This window comes from Dendroctonus ponderosae, unplaced genomic scaffold (assembly GCF_020466585.1).
Source record: "Dendroctonus ponderosae isolate FM_Combo_2020 unplaced genomic scaffold, Dpon_F_20191213v2 Dpon_F_20191213_9, whole genome shotgun sequence".
NCBI lineage: Eukaryota > Metazoa > Arthropoda > Insecta > Coleoptera > Curculionidae > Dendroctonus > Dendroctonus ponderosae.
In genome coordinates this window covers 9,206,054-9,221,873 of record NW_026019116.1, presented here as the reverse complement: position 1 = coordinate 9,221,873, position 15,820 = coordinate 9,206,054, and the positions used below count along the sequence as shown (strand labels likewise).

General features: G+C 41.4%; 6 protein-coding genes and 1 long non-coding RNA gene across 8 annotated transcripts; 3 read left to right on the top strand and 4 right to left on the bottom strand.

Annotated features, from left to right (window-relative positions):
* Positions 1–651: 651 nt before the first annotated feature.
* LOC109542245 (mitochondrial thiamine pyrophosphate carrier) lies at positions 652–2,105 on the bottom strand. The gene is made up of 3 exons (XM_019911388.2): positions 1,655–2,105; positions 1,359–1,564; positions 652–1,301 (listed from the first exon to the last, which is right to left on the bottom strand). The coding sequence occupies exons 1-3, from the start codon at positions 1,825–1,827 to the stop codon at positions 736–738; spliced, it is 945 nt and encodes a 314-aa protein (XP_019766947.1). The 5' UTR covers positions 1,828–2,105; the 3' UTR covers positions 652–735.
* A 307-nt stretch (positions 2,106–2,412) lies between these two features.
* On the bottom strand, positions 2,413–3,019 carry LOC125505676. The gene is made up of 2 exons (XR_007282329.1): positions 2,930–3,019; positions 2,413–2,876 (listed from the first exon to the last, which is right to left on the bottom strand). It is a non-coding gene; the product is annotated as an uncharacterized LOC125505676 (long non-coding RNA).
* Positions 2,873–5,815, top strand: LOC109542243 (zinc finger protein 43). Of its 2 annotated transcripts, none has more exons than XM_019911386.2 (7): positions 2,873–3,879; positions 3,938–4,172; positions 4,238–4,456; positions 4,521–4,666; positions 4,728–4,827; positions 4,882–4,993; positions 5,052–5,815. In XM_019911386.2, exons 1-7 carry the CDS (start codon positions 3,058–3,060, stop codon positions 5,431–5,433), a joined length of 2,016 nt encoding a protein of 671 aa, XP_019766945.2. In that variant the 5' UTR covers positions 2,873–3,057; the 3' UTR covers positions 5,434–5,815. The 2 variants fall into 2 exon arrangements, with proteins under 2 accessions (XP_019766945.2, XP_019766943.2); XM_019911384.2 differs by having other exon boundaries at positions 4,238–4,468.
* Positions 5,816–6,045: 230 nt separating this feature from the next.
* Positions 6,046–8,766, bottom strand: LOC109542244 (transmembrane 9 superfamily member 3). Its single transcript, XM_019911387.2, has 11 exons — positions 8,521–8,766; positions 8,250–8,445; positions 8,005–8,190; positions 7,783–7,952; positions 7,599–7,730; positions 7,371–7,537; positions 7,083–7,308; positions 6,919–7,019; positions 6,757–6,864; positions 6,458–6,688; positions 6,046–6,407 (listed from the first exon to the last, which is right to left on the bottom strand). Exons 1-11 carry the CDS (start codon positions 8,590–8,592, stop codon positions 6,263–6,265), a joined length of 1,734 nt encoding a protein of 577 aa, XP_019766946.1. The 5' UTR covers positions 8,593–8,766; the 3' UTR covers positions 6,046–6,262.
* Positions 8,767–9,145: 379 nt separating this feature from the next.
* On the bottom strand, positions 9,146–12,074 carry LOC109542253 (RNA polymerase II subunit B1 CTD phosphatase Rpap2). Its single transcript, XM_019911399.2, has 10 exons — positions 11,872–12,074; positions 11,573–11,684; positions 11,177–11,341; positions 10,999–11,123; positions 10,725–10,939; positions 10,309–10,672; positions 9,891–10,014; positions 9,657–9,838; positions 9,449–9,601; positions 9,146–9,390 (listed from the first exon to the last, which is right to left on the bottom strand). The coding sequence occupies exons 1-10, from the start codon at positions 12,054–12,056 to the stop codon at positions 9,216–9,218; spliced, it is 1,800 nt and encodes a 599-aa protein (XP_019766958.1). The 5' UTR covers positions 12,057–12,074; the 3' UTR covers positions 9,146–9,215.
* A 41-nt stretch (positions 12,075–12,115) lies between these two features.
* Positions 12,116–14,112, top strand: LOC109542254 (transcription termination factor 3, mitochondrial). The gene is made up of 5 exons (XM_019911401.2): positions 12,116–12,790; positions 12,843–13,057; positions 13,112–13,636; positions 13,688–13,824; positions 13,874–14,112. The coding sequence occupies exons 1-3, from the start codon at positions 12,252–12,254 to the stop codon at positions 13,387–13,389; spliced, it is 1,032 nt and encodes a 343-aa protein (XP_019766960.1). The 5' UTR covers positions 12,116–12,251; the 3' UTR covers positions 13,390–13,636; positions 13,688–13,824; positions 13,874–14,112.
* Positions 14,113–14,243: 131 nt separating this feature from the next.
* LOC109542255 (endoglucanase) lies at positions 14,244–15,619 on the top strand. Its single transcript, XM_019911402.2, has 5 exons — positions 14,244–14,646; positions 14,713–14,899; positions 14,960–15,063; positions 15,130–15,343; positions 15,397–15,619. The coding sequence occupies exons 1-5, from the start codon at positions 14,607–14,609 to the stop codon at positions 15,572–15,574; spliced, it is 723 nt and encodes a 240-aa protein (XP_019766961.1). The 5' UTR covers positions 14,244–14,606; the 3' UTR covers positions 15,575–15,619.
* Positions 15,620–15,820: the final 201 nt, after the last annotated feature.

Below are 15,820 nucleotides of genomic sequence, written 5' to 3'. Positions count from 1 at the left end.
GTCTCGGAGGCAAAATGAGCAAGAACGCTCATTTGTACATCATTCTAGACAGAAATAAATGGCCTTTTTAGAAAGTGAACCATGGATGGGGAATTATTGGCAGTTTTCGCAAAAAATGCTTGAATTCAGGAAGTTTTAGATTTGCGTGATTTTTTGTTGAGTTGCGAAATCCACTTGAACATGACGCTGGTTTTTTCGAAGTTTCTCAAGAACCATTCGAGCCACAGAATTCGTTTTGGCATCGTTGGATAGAGAACTGAAAAGTGAATTCAGTCGTAGCAACGTGAGTGAGGAAATTCGAGTGGTTTTGACTATGGTTTTAACCCAGAAAGCGAAATTTGAATATCAGGCACTTAGGTGCAAGATTATGCCAACATTTAATGTTTTCCGTCCCGTTTTTGCTCATATCTCGGAGGCAAAATGAGCAAGAATGCTCATTTGTACATCTTTCTAGACAGAAATAAATGACCTTTTTAAAAAGTGAACCATGGATGGGAAATGTTGGCAGTTTATGCCAGGGGGGGGTCATGACTCCCCCCCCTGGATCCGACCTTGATCGGAAAACTATTCAACATGTCTTCAAGTTCATTTGGTAAAAAGTGTAAATATCTTTATACCTGTATAGGTATAGATCTAATAACACAATTCCAATAAAAACAATACTGATATAATAGCGTTAGTTCTTAGCTGTAGGTAGCAATACAATTCCTTCTTTGGTATACGGAGAACTATCACTTAGTTATTTTCTTTAACAAAAACAATAAAATTGCAAATCATCTCATAGGAGCTAAAGTGAAGCGCAGTAGTGCATATGGCTTTGATCAAACTCGGCGAAAGACCTTTAAAGAATCCTTTATGTCCTTCAGAACGATAGACCTTCTGCAAGCAATCTATCAAACCCTTGCAAGTGAAATGTTCGCCAAAATGTTCTCTGGCATGAGCAAATCCTTGAATCTGCATTCGTTTTTTGACCAGATCAAAAGGATAAATAATTGTCTTGGCACATAAACCTGCTAGACTGCCAGCGAACAGACTGCTGGATAAGGTAGTGTATTCAATGTTCAGAGCATATTTGTATAAATCATCAAATAATCGGTAGCATGTGAACTGAGCACCCGCATGTGGACCAATTTGTAATACTGTTGGCCACAGCCCTCTAAATAATACTAAAGGACTTTCAGTTCTGCAGATTTGAATCACTGCTGAAAGGATATTGTGATATACTTTTTTGTTTTCACTTTGAGCTACAAACCTTGTCCTTACGACATCAAATGGGAACGACACCAACGTTGCAACACTCCCTAAAAACACATTTATTCCGACTTTGTGCGCATTATGAATGGATCTGCGTTATTTACCGGCAATGGAGCCACATGTAAAATTTACAAGTGGTGTCATACTAGGCAGTACATTCAATCTATCGACATTTCTAACTAATAGTTCATAGCTCCAGAATTGACCCACACCGTAGCTTATGGACAACCACTGGGCAGGTATATGGCCTTTCCAAAAAGCTCTAGCACCTTCTTCTTTGAGGATAAGCCGCACTGCTTGAACCACAGACCTAAACAAAATGTAGTCTTTACCCTTGACATGTTCGCATGGGAATATTCCTAACGTTTTAATATCAATGTTTTACTACTACATAAATTACCTGTACTTCGCTGTATGCGCACCATATGATATAGGCTCAACTTGTAATTGAAACCTTATCTTTAGTACATCTAGAGGTTGGCACGTTGCTCTGGTAAAACAGCCAGAACCTCCACCAGCTACCATAAAATCGAACTGACTCAACCTCTGGTGAGATTTGCTCCATCCTACCATCTAAGGAAATTTCACTGTGCACAACTGATCTTATAGTTTATTATTAAACTTAATTATTGTAATTTTTGGAGCAGTTACAGCCCGACTTAATGTTGTTGAATACACTTCTTGCAAATATTGATATATATATATATATAGAGTATAGGTAATATAGAGGAAACCCCAAGTGCCCAGTTTCGGGGACAAGGATTTTTAAAAAGCTTAGTTAAACGCTTTGACAACAACTATCAGCTGGTTTTTGCATACGGAGAACCTGAGATCCATGAGTCATGATAGAACCAGCGACGTCATGTGCGCACGAAAATCGAGTTTGTATTCATTGTCATAGATAAAGACAAGTTCATTGTATCATGCCGAGCATTATCTGTTTATGGGCGATGCCGTTCCAGTTAGTACATACAGAGACAAGTAGTATAACAAGTATACAGAGACAAGTCTCTGGTATATAGTTCAATGTTGTATCATGGTCATAGTAGATTGCCAAGTGAAGCGAGGTTAGCGCGGTAATAACGTAACGTAATGGTGGTAATGGAGTAATCTCGAATTATTTAAATCATGTTAATAATTACATAATAATCAAAAAACTCATAGTCATCGACATTTTATTAAGGAGGTTTATAAGAAAATTGTTTTGAATTTTTTAAAGCAAATGCTTTAAGCTGCTTTAAATCGAATCATCAACTGGCAACGTCGGGCTCGGATCTTTAGCGCCTATCTTGTCGGTTGTAGAATAATACACGGCGGAAGATTTGACAGTTGACAAACAGTACGCAGATTCAGCCAATCAGAGCGTGCCGGTCTGTTAGTTCCTGCGCCATTTATATAGAATTCCGCACTTATCCGCCATTAAACATTGAAACAAGCACTCACCCCGACAGCATGGTGGATGTTGGCCGTTTTTCGGAAAGTTCAACAAGTTTTTCGGCCCCTTTAAGTGTTTTTTTCGACGAGAACTTTTCTGTGAAAAACCCCCCGAAGGCAAACGCCCGTGCTCCACGATGTGAAGGTCTCTAAGAATGTGCCGCTTGTGATGACCTCCATTTGGTGTTCTGCAGTGTAACTGGTTCAATTCGACTACAACTCAAAAATCATTCAAACATACCTCATTTAGGGGAGCCCCATGCTGGCTGATACATGTGACAGAAGCACCAAAGTCTCATTTAGTAAACAAAGAATTGTTTTTAATAGGTTAGGTAGGCTATAATAGAGCCCCAAGCCAACTCATCTACCATGAGCGGATCGCTGTTGGAAGATGGGCGAGAAGTGCCCTCTGTTATCAAAGAAATTGTAATCTATGATAAGCCGAATAAGCCGTACGTTTCGTACGAGATATTTTCTCCGCGTAGTTTTGAACGGAGTTATCCCTCTGGAGATATTGTGCTTTCCTCGTCAAAGAAGGAAGTTTGCAAGCAAGAACAACACCTCGACAATAAGCTTGCAAATGACGTTGAAATTAAATCTGAGCCGGATGATGATGATGGTGAACTGGAGGAGCAGGTGCAGCAAAATTCAGAGGAAGCTACAGAAATTGGCGAAGAAACCGTAAATGAGAACACATCCGATATAGAGGAGAGTATCGAGAATATTTCCAAGGAAATCTCGAAGATTGAACGGAAACAAGCGCCTAGACGGGTGAAGGAAGCGGTTGAGAGACCACTTATTCTGAGGACGTACAGTAGAAAAAAGGCTCAGGTTGTTGAAAAGCCCCAAGTGAAGAAAATAACGGAAGCCCAACCACAACAACAATCAAAACCGTCCACTATATTGAATTTCCTTATAAAACCGCTCGATCAAAAAGATCTGTTGGAGACCAACTGTGGAAGTTCCACTGACTTTGAAGATGCCCCAGAAACGCCTCAAAGTAAGAACCGATACACAAAAGAGCAGAAATCAAACAAAAACACCTCCGGCAAATATTCAGTAAGTGGAGGACGCGAGAAACGAACCAGAAGAATTCCGAAAAAGTACCAGGACGACAGTTCACTAGACAATTTGAGCGTTACCTGTGTAAATGGCGATGATGATCCACCGCCAGCTTCTAAGAAAAAAAAGGTGAGTTCTCTATATTGAGATGATTTTATAGTAATTTCAATTTTATATTGTGTTTTAGTATACGGAACTTAAGGCCGTACCTTACCCTGGCTTGGAAGATGCTGATGAATCTTCAAACTGCGACAATCTTGAAGATCTACTGAGCGACGGTGAACAGGTGAAGACTAAGAAATTACAAAAACTGGCCAAAAAAACCAAGACTCAGACGGACCATGAAGCAAGTGACGAGGCGGAGCAGACGATAAAACTTGAAGAAATTGATGATAACGTTTGGGATGATACCCAGGAAGACGGTAATTACTTCTGGATTATTTATATGGGTCCGACGAGAACGTTGCTTATGACCCACATGTTGTAGATGATGAATCGGATGATAGTCGTCAAGAATGGCTTCCTGATGAATATGTGGAATATAAACGGCAACATGTGTTGAAGAATACCGCTCAAGTTCACAAATGCAAGTTTTGCCACAAGACCTTTAAGAGCTACTACGCCATGCGAAAGCACCGAGCCTTAGATCATGATGATCTGGGAAAAGACACAAAAGAATCGACGTTTCAGCCTGTTGAAGAAGAAGGTGAGATGGCAGGTATTTTTTGACTGATTTCCGTATAATCAGCACACAACTTGTCACGTTTCAGAGTCAGATGAAGAAAGCAGGAGTGAGTGGCTGCCTGCCGATTATGCGGAATACAAATTGAAGCACAAAGAGAGAAGAGTTCAATGGTATAAATGTAAAATATGCTGCTCAGTTTTCTCCACCTATTATAAGCTAACCAAGCATCGAGTAAGTGGTTGAATTTACCAAATGTAGTTGGTCGATACTGAGCAACTACGGTTTGTTTTAGCTCGACCACGAAAAACAGTCGAATCCGTATGATTGCAAGCAATGCGATGCAAAGTTTAATGACGTAGAAACCTTTACGGCTCATATCAGGAACCACCAAGGTAGAATAGCGGTATTTTATCATGCAATCACCAGTAAGCATACAATATTTACAGGTAAAGATCCTTACAGCTGCAAAAAGTGCGACAAGGGATTTCTCAGCAAACACGAACTAATCAAGCATGAAGAAGTTCATGTTCTGAAAAAGCTGCCAGCCGCGGAAAAACGGTAACGATTCAAAAGCAAACATTTTTCGTATGGTAAACGTAACAGGCATTTATTGTAGATTTCGATGTGAAGTGTGCTCAAAAGAGTTCCACAAGCTGTGCGACATTGAGCGACACACTCGTGTGCACACTGGCGAAAAGCCCAGCCAGTGTACCATTTGCCAGAAACGTTTCCAACAGCCGTACAATTTGAGCAAACACTTACTTACACATTTGAATGTGAAGCCGTTCCAATGCGAAATTTGCAGTAAGAAATTTGGCCGAATAGATGTGCTGAACCGGCACTTGCTGACACATTCTATAGAAAAGCCATTTAAGTGCATCATTTGCGGCAAGGGCTTCATCAGGCAAGTGCAGCTGAACAACCACATGGACAAATCGCACCCGGGATTGAATAATGCGACCGCCATTGATGAATTATCTATGTCGCCTGTAGTTTAAGTTATTTTGGTAATTAAGTTTCTACATTGATAAGAGAGAAAATGTGTCTGGGTTTAAGGAGGCAACTTTATATTCTAAACTTTATTTTGTTTTCAACTCTTATACTCTTGGGACTTAATACTTTAAGTCCCAAATACTTTATTTACTTGTATATTCTGAGATCTGAACATTTGGTTCATTCCATACAAACCATACGACGTAATTCAGAGTTCGTTTAACATCCAAGAACTTCGCCACTGAAAAGTTAATTGGATTGAGAAACGCCCTTTTCGGACAGTTTTTGCTACTGTCCAAGGTGGATATACAGTGCTTTACGCGTATTCATTTTACCACTTTCTATGTATAGTTAGTTTTAAGAATACATATGCAGAGTGATTCAGAACCGTCGTTTTACTCGAAGAGAACGAGAGAGTCTTTGTGGTGTTTGCAATTTGAAAATACACTCTCAATTTTTCTATTAATAAAGAAAATCACACAATGAAAAACACAGTTTTTTTAAATTAATATATTTTACGTGTGGTGAAAGTTCGGCATCAAGTTAACTAGACGTTGTATGTACTGGCCATATGTAAACACCTCTTAAGTTACTGCTAAAATATTCATTATCAAACATGACGTTAAACAATACTGTTTATTAGAAATAAAAAGGACAATATATTGCAACGCCTCACTCTCCTGGTCTCGCGATCACATATTAACAAATATATACACTGAACTTATATGAATGGCAACTGGCGCATCGGAACCCAGGAAAAAATCAACAACGTACTGTCCAAGCAAACACCATTTCGTTCAGTAAATTGCGGTTTGCACTCCCAAGCAAATGAGCTCAGTCGATTTTCACTGTTGAGTATATTTTTCGCACAAATATGCTTGTTCCAATGTAGCCCACAGTTCCGCAAATTATACCCAAAACGCCGCTGAAGAGCGCCATGTAACCAAAGTAGAAGGTGGTTTGAAACAGCCCGTACATTCTGGAAAAAACTTCGTGAATTCCTCGAGCAACTGGGCTGCGAACACTTACTTGGTTTTGAAGAAAAAGTAGTAGATTGCATAGATGTACACATATGCAGAGGTGGATCCGGCTGCCAAGAACGATGTCCATTGCCAGCGATAGTCTTCGGCGTTCAACAGAAAATAGGTGCACACAATTGTAACACAGACGGTCACAATGATCAGGATAACGAACACCAGCAGCATGAATCCATAGACGTAGTAAATTTTATAGGCCCAGAAAGACGTGAAGATGAAATACCTGTGACAAGGAAATTGCCAGATAAGTTCGCTTCTGGATCTGAATTATATTATGAATAATCCGCTCACATTTCAATGAAAATGCTGGCAAAAGGTAGCACGCCGCCAAGCAGGATAATGACTCCCGGCTCCATAAACCATTTCTTTTCGGGAATCGGCCTTGGCACAGCATTTATTCTGAAAATCAATTCATTTTTCCCCGTTATCGTTGAAGCTCCATCCCGAACTCACCTGCAAGGATAATCAGGTTGTCCAGCCAGATTTCTACCCAAAACGGTTCCAACGAGAGTGAGCGGGAGAATGACAAAAGTGCAAATGCAAATAACGGCAACCTGTAGAACCACAATTCCCAAATCAGTAACGCGCAACTAAGAATCCCATTAGATCAGTCTCACCATCGTTTCGAACGGAATCGCCCTGGATGCGTGATAATACATGGCGATAAAGTTGATAACAAAGGCAGTGCCGCAGACGAAGACCGGTACCATAAAGGCCGACGCCACCATCTGGCGGATCCACAGCTTTCCGCCCATTCGAGCATAGAGCGAACCACCGAAATATCCGTTCACTGGGCCAGTAACCGCGTAAACGAAAATCGCCGTGGAAAGCAACATACCGCGTCTAAAACCAAACAAACGATATCTTGAATATGCAGCCGTTTTGTTGGGTTTCTTTGGTCTTACTCAGTGTAGAGCTCGCCGAGAATTGCAAAAATGATAACGCTCAGAACTACGGTGGTTAACTGGTGGCCGGCACCAATAAGCGCTGAAAACACTAGAGGGTTTGAGGCAGGTCGAAACACATCGCCATGCACTTGCTTCCAGCCGTATTCATCACCCAGATCCCTTTCCTGAATTAAAGGTGAATATTTTCACTTCCGTATCGTACAGTCGAAGAACATTTTGGCTTACCATGTCATCTACATCGTCATCTTTACTGTATCTCGCATAGTCTTTGCGAAGGGTTCTCATCAGGATCATCGAAACAAGGCCCACCAAGAAAATCACCATCATGAAGCTGTTGAAAATGCTGAACCAGTGAATCTGCAAAAGCGAACATTTAGCTAAAGCAGTTGCATTATGGTGGTGCCCTCACTCTATGCTGGAAAAAGTTGTGGTCCAAATATTTATCAAAGCGATCTTCAAACTTGGTGTCAGTCTTCTTCCAAGTCACTTCATAGGTAAAACTCAACTTCCTAGTGGACGACAACTCCACTTTGTCTTCGGACGTTAAGTTCACATCGATGATCTGCTTGCCGTTGTACCCTTGAAGCAGCTGGACTATAATATGGCCTCATTTCCACCCAAACCCGCTTACCGATTTCGAATTTCTTGTGAGTCCAAATGTAAAAGTTATTGTCTTTGACTTCTCCCACTACACCCCAAATTGGCAGGTCATCGATGTACATTTGGTACCAGTAATGGTTCTTCACAGCATATACGAAGGCCTTGTACTTGGCCTCATCTAGCTGAACGGCGCAGTATTCGGTTTTAGCCACATTAGCTTAGGTAAAACGAGGTTTAATGATTAGGGCCATTGCTGGGGCAATCTTAATGTCTTACTTTTGAAGTCCATGTCAATACCGCTAATTTCCAGCTCAACACCTTGCAGGGCTTCGCTGAGCGTTTCATGGTAGTGGCTGATTGATTCCTTCGACCCCACACAAAAGGGCAGCGAAAAATAGTTGTATGTTTCCTGCCTGTTATGGTAGGGCCCCACAGTGTTCATCCATAATACCACTTCTTCATTGGTATCATACTAAAAAGTTGAAATGTTTAGAAGGGCGCCAGAAGCAGATTTTGTGTGCTGTTCCACTCTGAATCTGGTACTTACTATGTGATTGTGTTCATCCGAAAACGCCCCGACAACAAGCCAGAATAATAATATCTTGCTAAGCGGACGCATTTTATTTCCAGTCACAGACTCGCAGATTAATTGTCCGGACTATTTTCTACAGATTTGCTCCTTAATCACTTAAAAATCATGGAAATATTCGAATTTTCAACATTTTACACGTAGCAGGTCAGGACAGCAAAGTCAAAGTCTACACTTCTTCTTCTTCTTTATCTTTGGCACAGCCACAGATTATTAAACTATTTAGATTGGCAAATCTCGCGATTTCGACAAACAACATTCAGTCGCGTTCCAGCGATGCGGGCTGCTGATTAAACCGCCAAATTCAAATGTTATTCAAATTAATTTATCATTAAAAATGCCAAAAAATCAGTTTTTTTAAATGGCACCTACTAACTTTCTTGGTCCTGTGAGATTTTCAAATAAAACGTATTTTTATCGTATAAAACATAACATTTCAATCATATTATGAGCCTTAAATATTATTATATAAGTTTTGTGAATTTATATGTTCTAAGGTTGATGTATTGCCATAAGCAAACACATACATAGCATTTTCCTTTCCAACTCAAGTACCTTTAATCGCTAATTAGTTAAACATAAATTTCTCCAGGTCACATATAATTTAATTCGCTTAGCTCAACAACCAAAATTATCACATATAATCAGTATCACTAGCTGTTCTTAGTGATATATTGCTCAACGAACAAGTCTACGTTTATCACATTGCTCAGGACACTAGGAACGAAGTTTTTCTTACTCGGCAGAGCTTCAAAAAGCATGCGAATATATTCCTGAGATCTACAATCCTGCAGTATCTCTCGCAAATCCGTATCTTTAACGGAAAGCCTGAAAAAACAATATCACGCTCAATATTACAGCGGCGAAGTATTTTAAACGTTCTTACAAGTCTAGCAGCACCACAGCAATGTAATTCCACACTAAAGGCTTGAATGTTATGTTGTTGGCCTTCAAGGCAAAGGTTCTTGCCAATGCTTGAAGTTCTGCTATTATAGGTGTGAACGAAGGAGCTCCAAGGATTTGCAGTAGTTGCTGTACTCTGCAAAACAAATAGAATTGAGTGATGGGTTGTTACGATACCAAAATCTGCTTACGCCTTGCTGGCAGACGTTAAAAATATTTTTCTGCGCATAAGTTTTTGGGAATTTGCATCAACCGGAGGCAGAACGGCCGGCGGTCCATCTTCGAGATCCGCATTCTGTATTGACTTGTTTGTTTGACTTGGAAAATTATTATCCGTTTGCTCATACATGGTTCCACCATAAAATGATCTCACCTGAAACCACAATTTAGGCAACAAACATTAAAGAGACCATTGGATTTGTTACCTTGATTTTCATGTCTATAGTGTTTTCTTTCAACTGTTTAAAATCCGGCAATGGTTTCAATTTATGTCCCTCCACTAAGGCCTTATCAAATTTCTCATCGGCCATCTCTCGAAATTGCAAACGCCTGAAAGAAAAACAAAAAAATTATAAAAAGTTCAAAGTGTTGAATCTGATCGTATACTGAAAGCAGTTGATACAATATCGAAAGAGTGATACAACGGATTATCGAAAAGCCGAAGATAATCAACAAGAATATGAGACCAGATTTACAAATATAAAACGTTGGATTCGACAAAACAAATCCGTTATGAATATGTATTCACATGAGTAAGACCAAAGCAAGCGACAGAGGAATTACTTCAATCTGGACCAGTAATAATTTAAACGTTGGATGAACAATTTCAATAATTGAGCTCACCTGCATATTTCCATGTACTTCATCTGCTGTTCTCGTTGCAATTCTTGGATGTGTAAGTCCTCAAAGTAGTTCTCCATTTTTTTCTCATTTAACACGCTCTTCACCTTGGCCTCTCCATGAACGAACATGCAAGTGTCTAGAGTGATCCAATCTGCGACTGCATTCCGAATTACCCCTTCTATGTCAATTAATTTAAAGCCATCAGTAGGTTTTCTTTTTGCCTGATGTTTAATACTGATTTCTATGGGCGATGAAACCACCTCATTTTCCTTTATGGAAGGCAAACTGACGATACAGTTCATTTTGTTGGTTTTAACCGATCTTTTCTGAGTTTGCGTCTTTTCGGTCTTGCTCATGTGTTCGACTAAAACCCAGCTTTTTAAGGGCTGAAATGCAAATAGATAGGTGCACAATACCTGTGATTTCCTCTTCAACTTCAGTCTCCTTGATAGTTTGCATAGTGGATTTTAATCTGGATGACTTTTTAAAGCCCGAAGTCTTGCCAGACTCTGGGCCTTTCTTTTTAATATCGCCCAAAGAAGCTTCGGCAAAACTGGATACAGACGTGAAGTTCAATTCGCATTGCACTGGTTTTACCACTCCTTGGTCTATCACATCTCCGGGCAAGCCCCTACAATATACATCTTAAATGATGGAGTATGCCAATTCCTATAAGCCATTGATATTTACGTTTCTGATGACGGTAGTAGTTTGTATTCGGGAATGTCCTCTAACTTTCTCAGCCACAAGGGACTATTGTCAATCTGTTTTTTGATGTGAATGCTTGCTTTGTAGCAGAAATTGCTACAGAAGTTCTGCAAACAAAATATGGTGAAGTTGCAAATGCCATCTAGAAGCAGTCACTCACCTTTCTCTCTGTAATATCGTACACTTTGTTGCTTTTAGTGGAAATAAAGTACTGTTTTTTAGGCATTTCTGGAATTCTCTTGCCACAGAGAGAGTAACCACAAAGCTTTGCCACAGCTCTTTCCTCTACTATGTCTTGATAGTATGCTTGGTTTATGAAAGGAAGCTATGAAAAATTAATGAGATAACCCAACTATCTAAGTGGTAATTAATATTTAAATTTAGTTGCTCTCTTAATTGTTATACTGTTATAAAGGTCTTTGTGTTGTTGTAAATTAAATTAAATAATTTTCTTGTAACCACTTGTCTTTGCCCATGGAGACAACGGGTAATTAGTTATGAGTCAAATAAATAGGGTCGCTAGTCCAAGAGATTAAAACGTTTGAATTGTACTTACACATCTGGTAAAAACTTCAGGCTTCAGCTTGCCCTCGATGGAAAAGTGAATAATTTTCATGGCTCTGTTATCGCACTCTTTCTTGCGTTGTGCAGTCGCCAGCATTTCCTTGCTGAAACACGTAAAAACCACTAATTAAAATCCTACCAAATAGCCAAAAACCCCATGAATAATTGAAAGGATTTGATGCAAGAGTTGCTTTGCAACGAATCCGGCTGAAAACAATTATGAAACTTGGTACTTTCATTTTTGTTAGTCAACCTTTAACAGTTGTTTAATAATGTGTGCGTTGTTATTACCTAATTTTCAGTGGCTCGTCTTGTTGCGCATTTCGAGCTGTTTTTAGATAATTTTCTAACGGATCCTGCATTTTTGGTCTATATAAACACGGAACTACGGGAAAACCATTGACCATCCACTGGCCAAAGCAGCCTTGCAGATCAAATATTTTTCTAATGAAAATTAATGTCAAACACTTGCACATTTTATAGGTTAGGCAAGGGCGATCCCATAGAAAACATCAAAGAAGAAGAAGTTTAGGCTACTGCGGCTGTTTTGAATAGTTTGATAACCTGTGGTTTTGACAATAAAATAACCCCCCTGAGGGATGTTCTGTGGTTTTGACATTGAGTATTTGTTTTGCATGGTCTTCAAGTCTTGTTCTATGAATTAGTTCAAAATGCTTAAAACTGTGCGATGGTGTGTGCAAAGAGGGCTTAGAACTATTGCGGCCCGGAGCCCCACGACCTCTGAGCTAGCAAGTGTAAAAGACAGTGGCCAAAATGCCGACATGGAAAATGAACTCGAAGTAGCCCCGCAGAGAACGTCGGTGCTGGACCCCATTTCTGAAGATATTTCGCATATTGGCAGCTACTTGAAGCCCACCTTCAACCTGGCGGCTTACGCGAACCGGTCGGAAGTGATTCAGGAGTTTGTCAAGCTGGGGGTGAATCTCTACTACATTGAGAAGAAAATTTCTGAAGCGGTGCCCTTGATTTTGCGACTTAAATTCGAGGATCTTAGAGAGCACGTGCTGTTCTTGAACTCGCTAGGAGTGTCTTTTGAGGATGTGGGCAAGCTGATAACGAAAAATCCTCTGATTTTCAAAGAAAAGCTGGAGGACCTCAAGGTGCGAGTGAATTATTTAAAGTTCAAGCGGTTCAACGACGAAATGATTGCTAGGATAGTTGCCAAGAACCCGTATTGGCTGAGCTATAGGTAAGTGTGGCGCCAGCCACTGGAACCCTATGGCTAACCCTGCCATTTCTAGCACGCACGAAATCGACCATAAGTTGGGGTTTTTCCAAAAAAACTTCAAGTTGAATGGAAATGAAGTGCGCAGCGTGGCCGTGCAAAAGCCCCAGCTAATCACCTTCGAACAGCAGCATATTACAGAAAACACTTTTGTGCTGAAAGAGGAAATGGGCTTTGCAGACGAAGAACTCAAAAGCATCATCCTTGCCAAACCTCACATATTCATGCAAGGTAATTTCAGCGCGCCGTGAAGGCATTATGAGGCGTTTCACGTAGGATTTCCAGGAAAATTCCGGCTACAGAAGTCCTTTGAGTATGTGCACAACGTGATGGGCATCTCTCACGAGCAAATCCTGCAAAACTCCGAAATTCTGACCTGCCGGGCATCACGGATGAGGGAAAGGCATCAGTTTCTGGTAAAGCTGAAGAGGGATCAGTTTAATGCGAAAGAACCCAACTACGTCAATCTAGTCACCATGGTGAAAGACCCGGATGGGGTGTTTGCGACCGAAGTGGCGAAAAGCAGTGCCGAAGCATACAACATGTTTTTGAAGACTTTGTAGTTGTTTAGAGGAATATAGATTGGACGCTACTGAGTGTAATTAACCTGCCATCACCTGCCCGATTACATTGACAGCCTAGAAATCGGAAAATTTACTGTGGACAATGCTGCTATTATGGAGCCTTCTGCTGATGGCGATCAAAATGGCGCTTAACCAGGGAGACTACGTGACTCCGGGCAACATGCAGTTCCCCTTTGGCGACGAGAACCAAATGGGCACCGATGTGGCAGCCGACGATACAAACACGGTGATTACAGGCCAGCCTTAGAGCGATTTTGAGTGAGTTTTGAACTTCCAGGTGGTCTGCCGCGAGCGCAAAGAGTACGAGCCGGAGTTCGGCCGCTGCCCGTTTCCTCCCGCAGACCTCAAGCTGGCGGATCCGTATGTTCGCTGCCCTCAATTCCCACCTGGGCCTCGAGTAGCGCATGAGGAGGAGTGAGTGATCTAGACTAGTTCAGTGCACTTCTACTTATGCGCGTTCTAGAGAGAAACTGGCATCCACGGACGCTTTGTGCAAACAATGCGACGTGCAACTCACCCCCGATAGAGCAGCCATTAACTTGAAGTGTCTGGCCTGTTTGGACTTGCCCAGCCCTCACAGGAGTGCGAATTTCACGGAAAAGGACGTGGCCTTCACGGCTTATTATGTGGAAATTGCCAATTACACGTCGGTGTTGGTTCAAGGGGCAGAGAATTTTTGATTATAAATGATTGAGCAGCGTAGCCTGGCATTTGTTGTTGCCTTCACCATTTTGTCCTGGAGTTTTTGCGAGAGATCCTCCAGTTCCTCAAACAGCTTGGCTGGCTCTAGTTTTGCGTTAAGGGGCGATTCGCGGGCACTTTTCAGATACAGGGTGAACCTGAAGGGAATAGAAGTCAAGGTCTAAGTGTTGGTCGCATCCACCATTTCCTCTAGAACACCCTAGTTTTTGTTAATATAATTCAGTAGGAAAATTGACGGTAGCATTTTGCGTCCTTTTACTACTTAGTTCAGGATAAATTACATCTGGGTTAAGACAATGTTGTTGTGCCTTAAACCGCAAGTGGCCACTTACGTAAAGTGCCTTTATCGTTATCGATTGGCCGTTATTAATAAGAATGCCAACAAATTTCGATTATTTTCCAAGTGTTTTATATAAGTTGGATAACAAACGACGTGCTATATAAAGGGGCGAGCCAAAGTAGACGCATTTTCGCGGGTTGAATTCCGCATCAACATGAAGTTTTTCGTAGCTTTGCTCGCTTTGGCTACTAGCGGTGGGTTTTTTAAATTTAATTTATGAATTTGCTGTCCATACAGAGGAGAAACATTATAAATTGCAGTTGCTGGACAATCATCGCCGGAAATTATCCCAATTCCTGACGGATTATCGGGAGATGGCGTGACGACGCGCTACTGGGATTGCTGTAAACCTTCTTGCGGCTGGTCTTATGAGACTCATGAAACTGTGGCAGTGGAAACGTGCGCCATTGATGGGGTCACTCCTGTCGACGATAATCAGCAGTCGGGGTAGGTAGTTTCCTTGGGAAAATTGTTCACTTACTTAATTGAAAACTGATTTTCCTTCAGATGTGACGACGATGGTACAGGAACGGCTTTCACATGCAGTAACAACCAGCCATGGGTAGTGAATTCCACATTGTCCTACGGATTCGTCGCTGCCTCCTTCACAGGTATCGAACAATCGTTGAGTTAAGTGGTACTTTGCTCTAAAATTACCATTTTTTGCTTTTTTGCAGGCGGCGTGGATGTGTCGCACTGTTGTCACTGCGTGTTGCTGAACTTCCAAGGCGACCTGGCAGGCAAGTCCCTGCTGGCTCTCATCACCAACACTGGTGAACCTCTGGCGACCAATCAGTTCGACATCGAAATCCCGGGCGGCGGGGTGGGCATCTACCCCTACGGCTGTTACAAGCAATGGGGCGCCGATCCAGAGAGTGGCTGGGGTGAACAGTAAGTGTCTGGCCCTTTTTCTCCCAAACACTGATACCATTGTTTAACAACAGATACGGAGGAGTTGCTACACGAGAGGAGTGCTCCCAATTGCCTGAAGACTTGCGCGAAGGGTGCACCTGGCGTTGGGACTACATGGAGGGCGTTGCCAACCCTGCCGTCACTTTCTACCAGGTGCAGTGTCCACAAGAGCTGCTGAATATTGCAAAATGTGTGCGCGACGACGAATAAACAAACCTAGTTTTTTGCCCAAAAAATAAATGATTGCCATTTGAATATTTTTCACGTCCATTGCCACCTTTGGAATCACGATTTCCGTGTGTGGTCTCCTTTATTGCTCCCTATAGGCAGGGGCGGATCCAGCATTAAAGTCAGGGGTGGAGGGGGTTATGTAGAAAAAATACAGTCTTCTGTTGTTTATGAAATTAGAAAAATGATCGTCGTTTTGTGCAAGGGTGGCGCAAGACTATTGCAAAA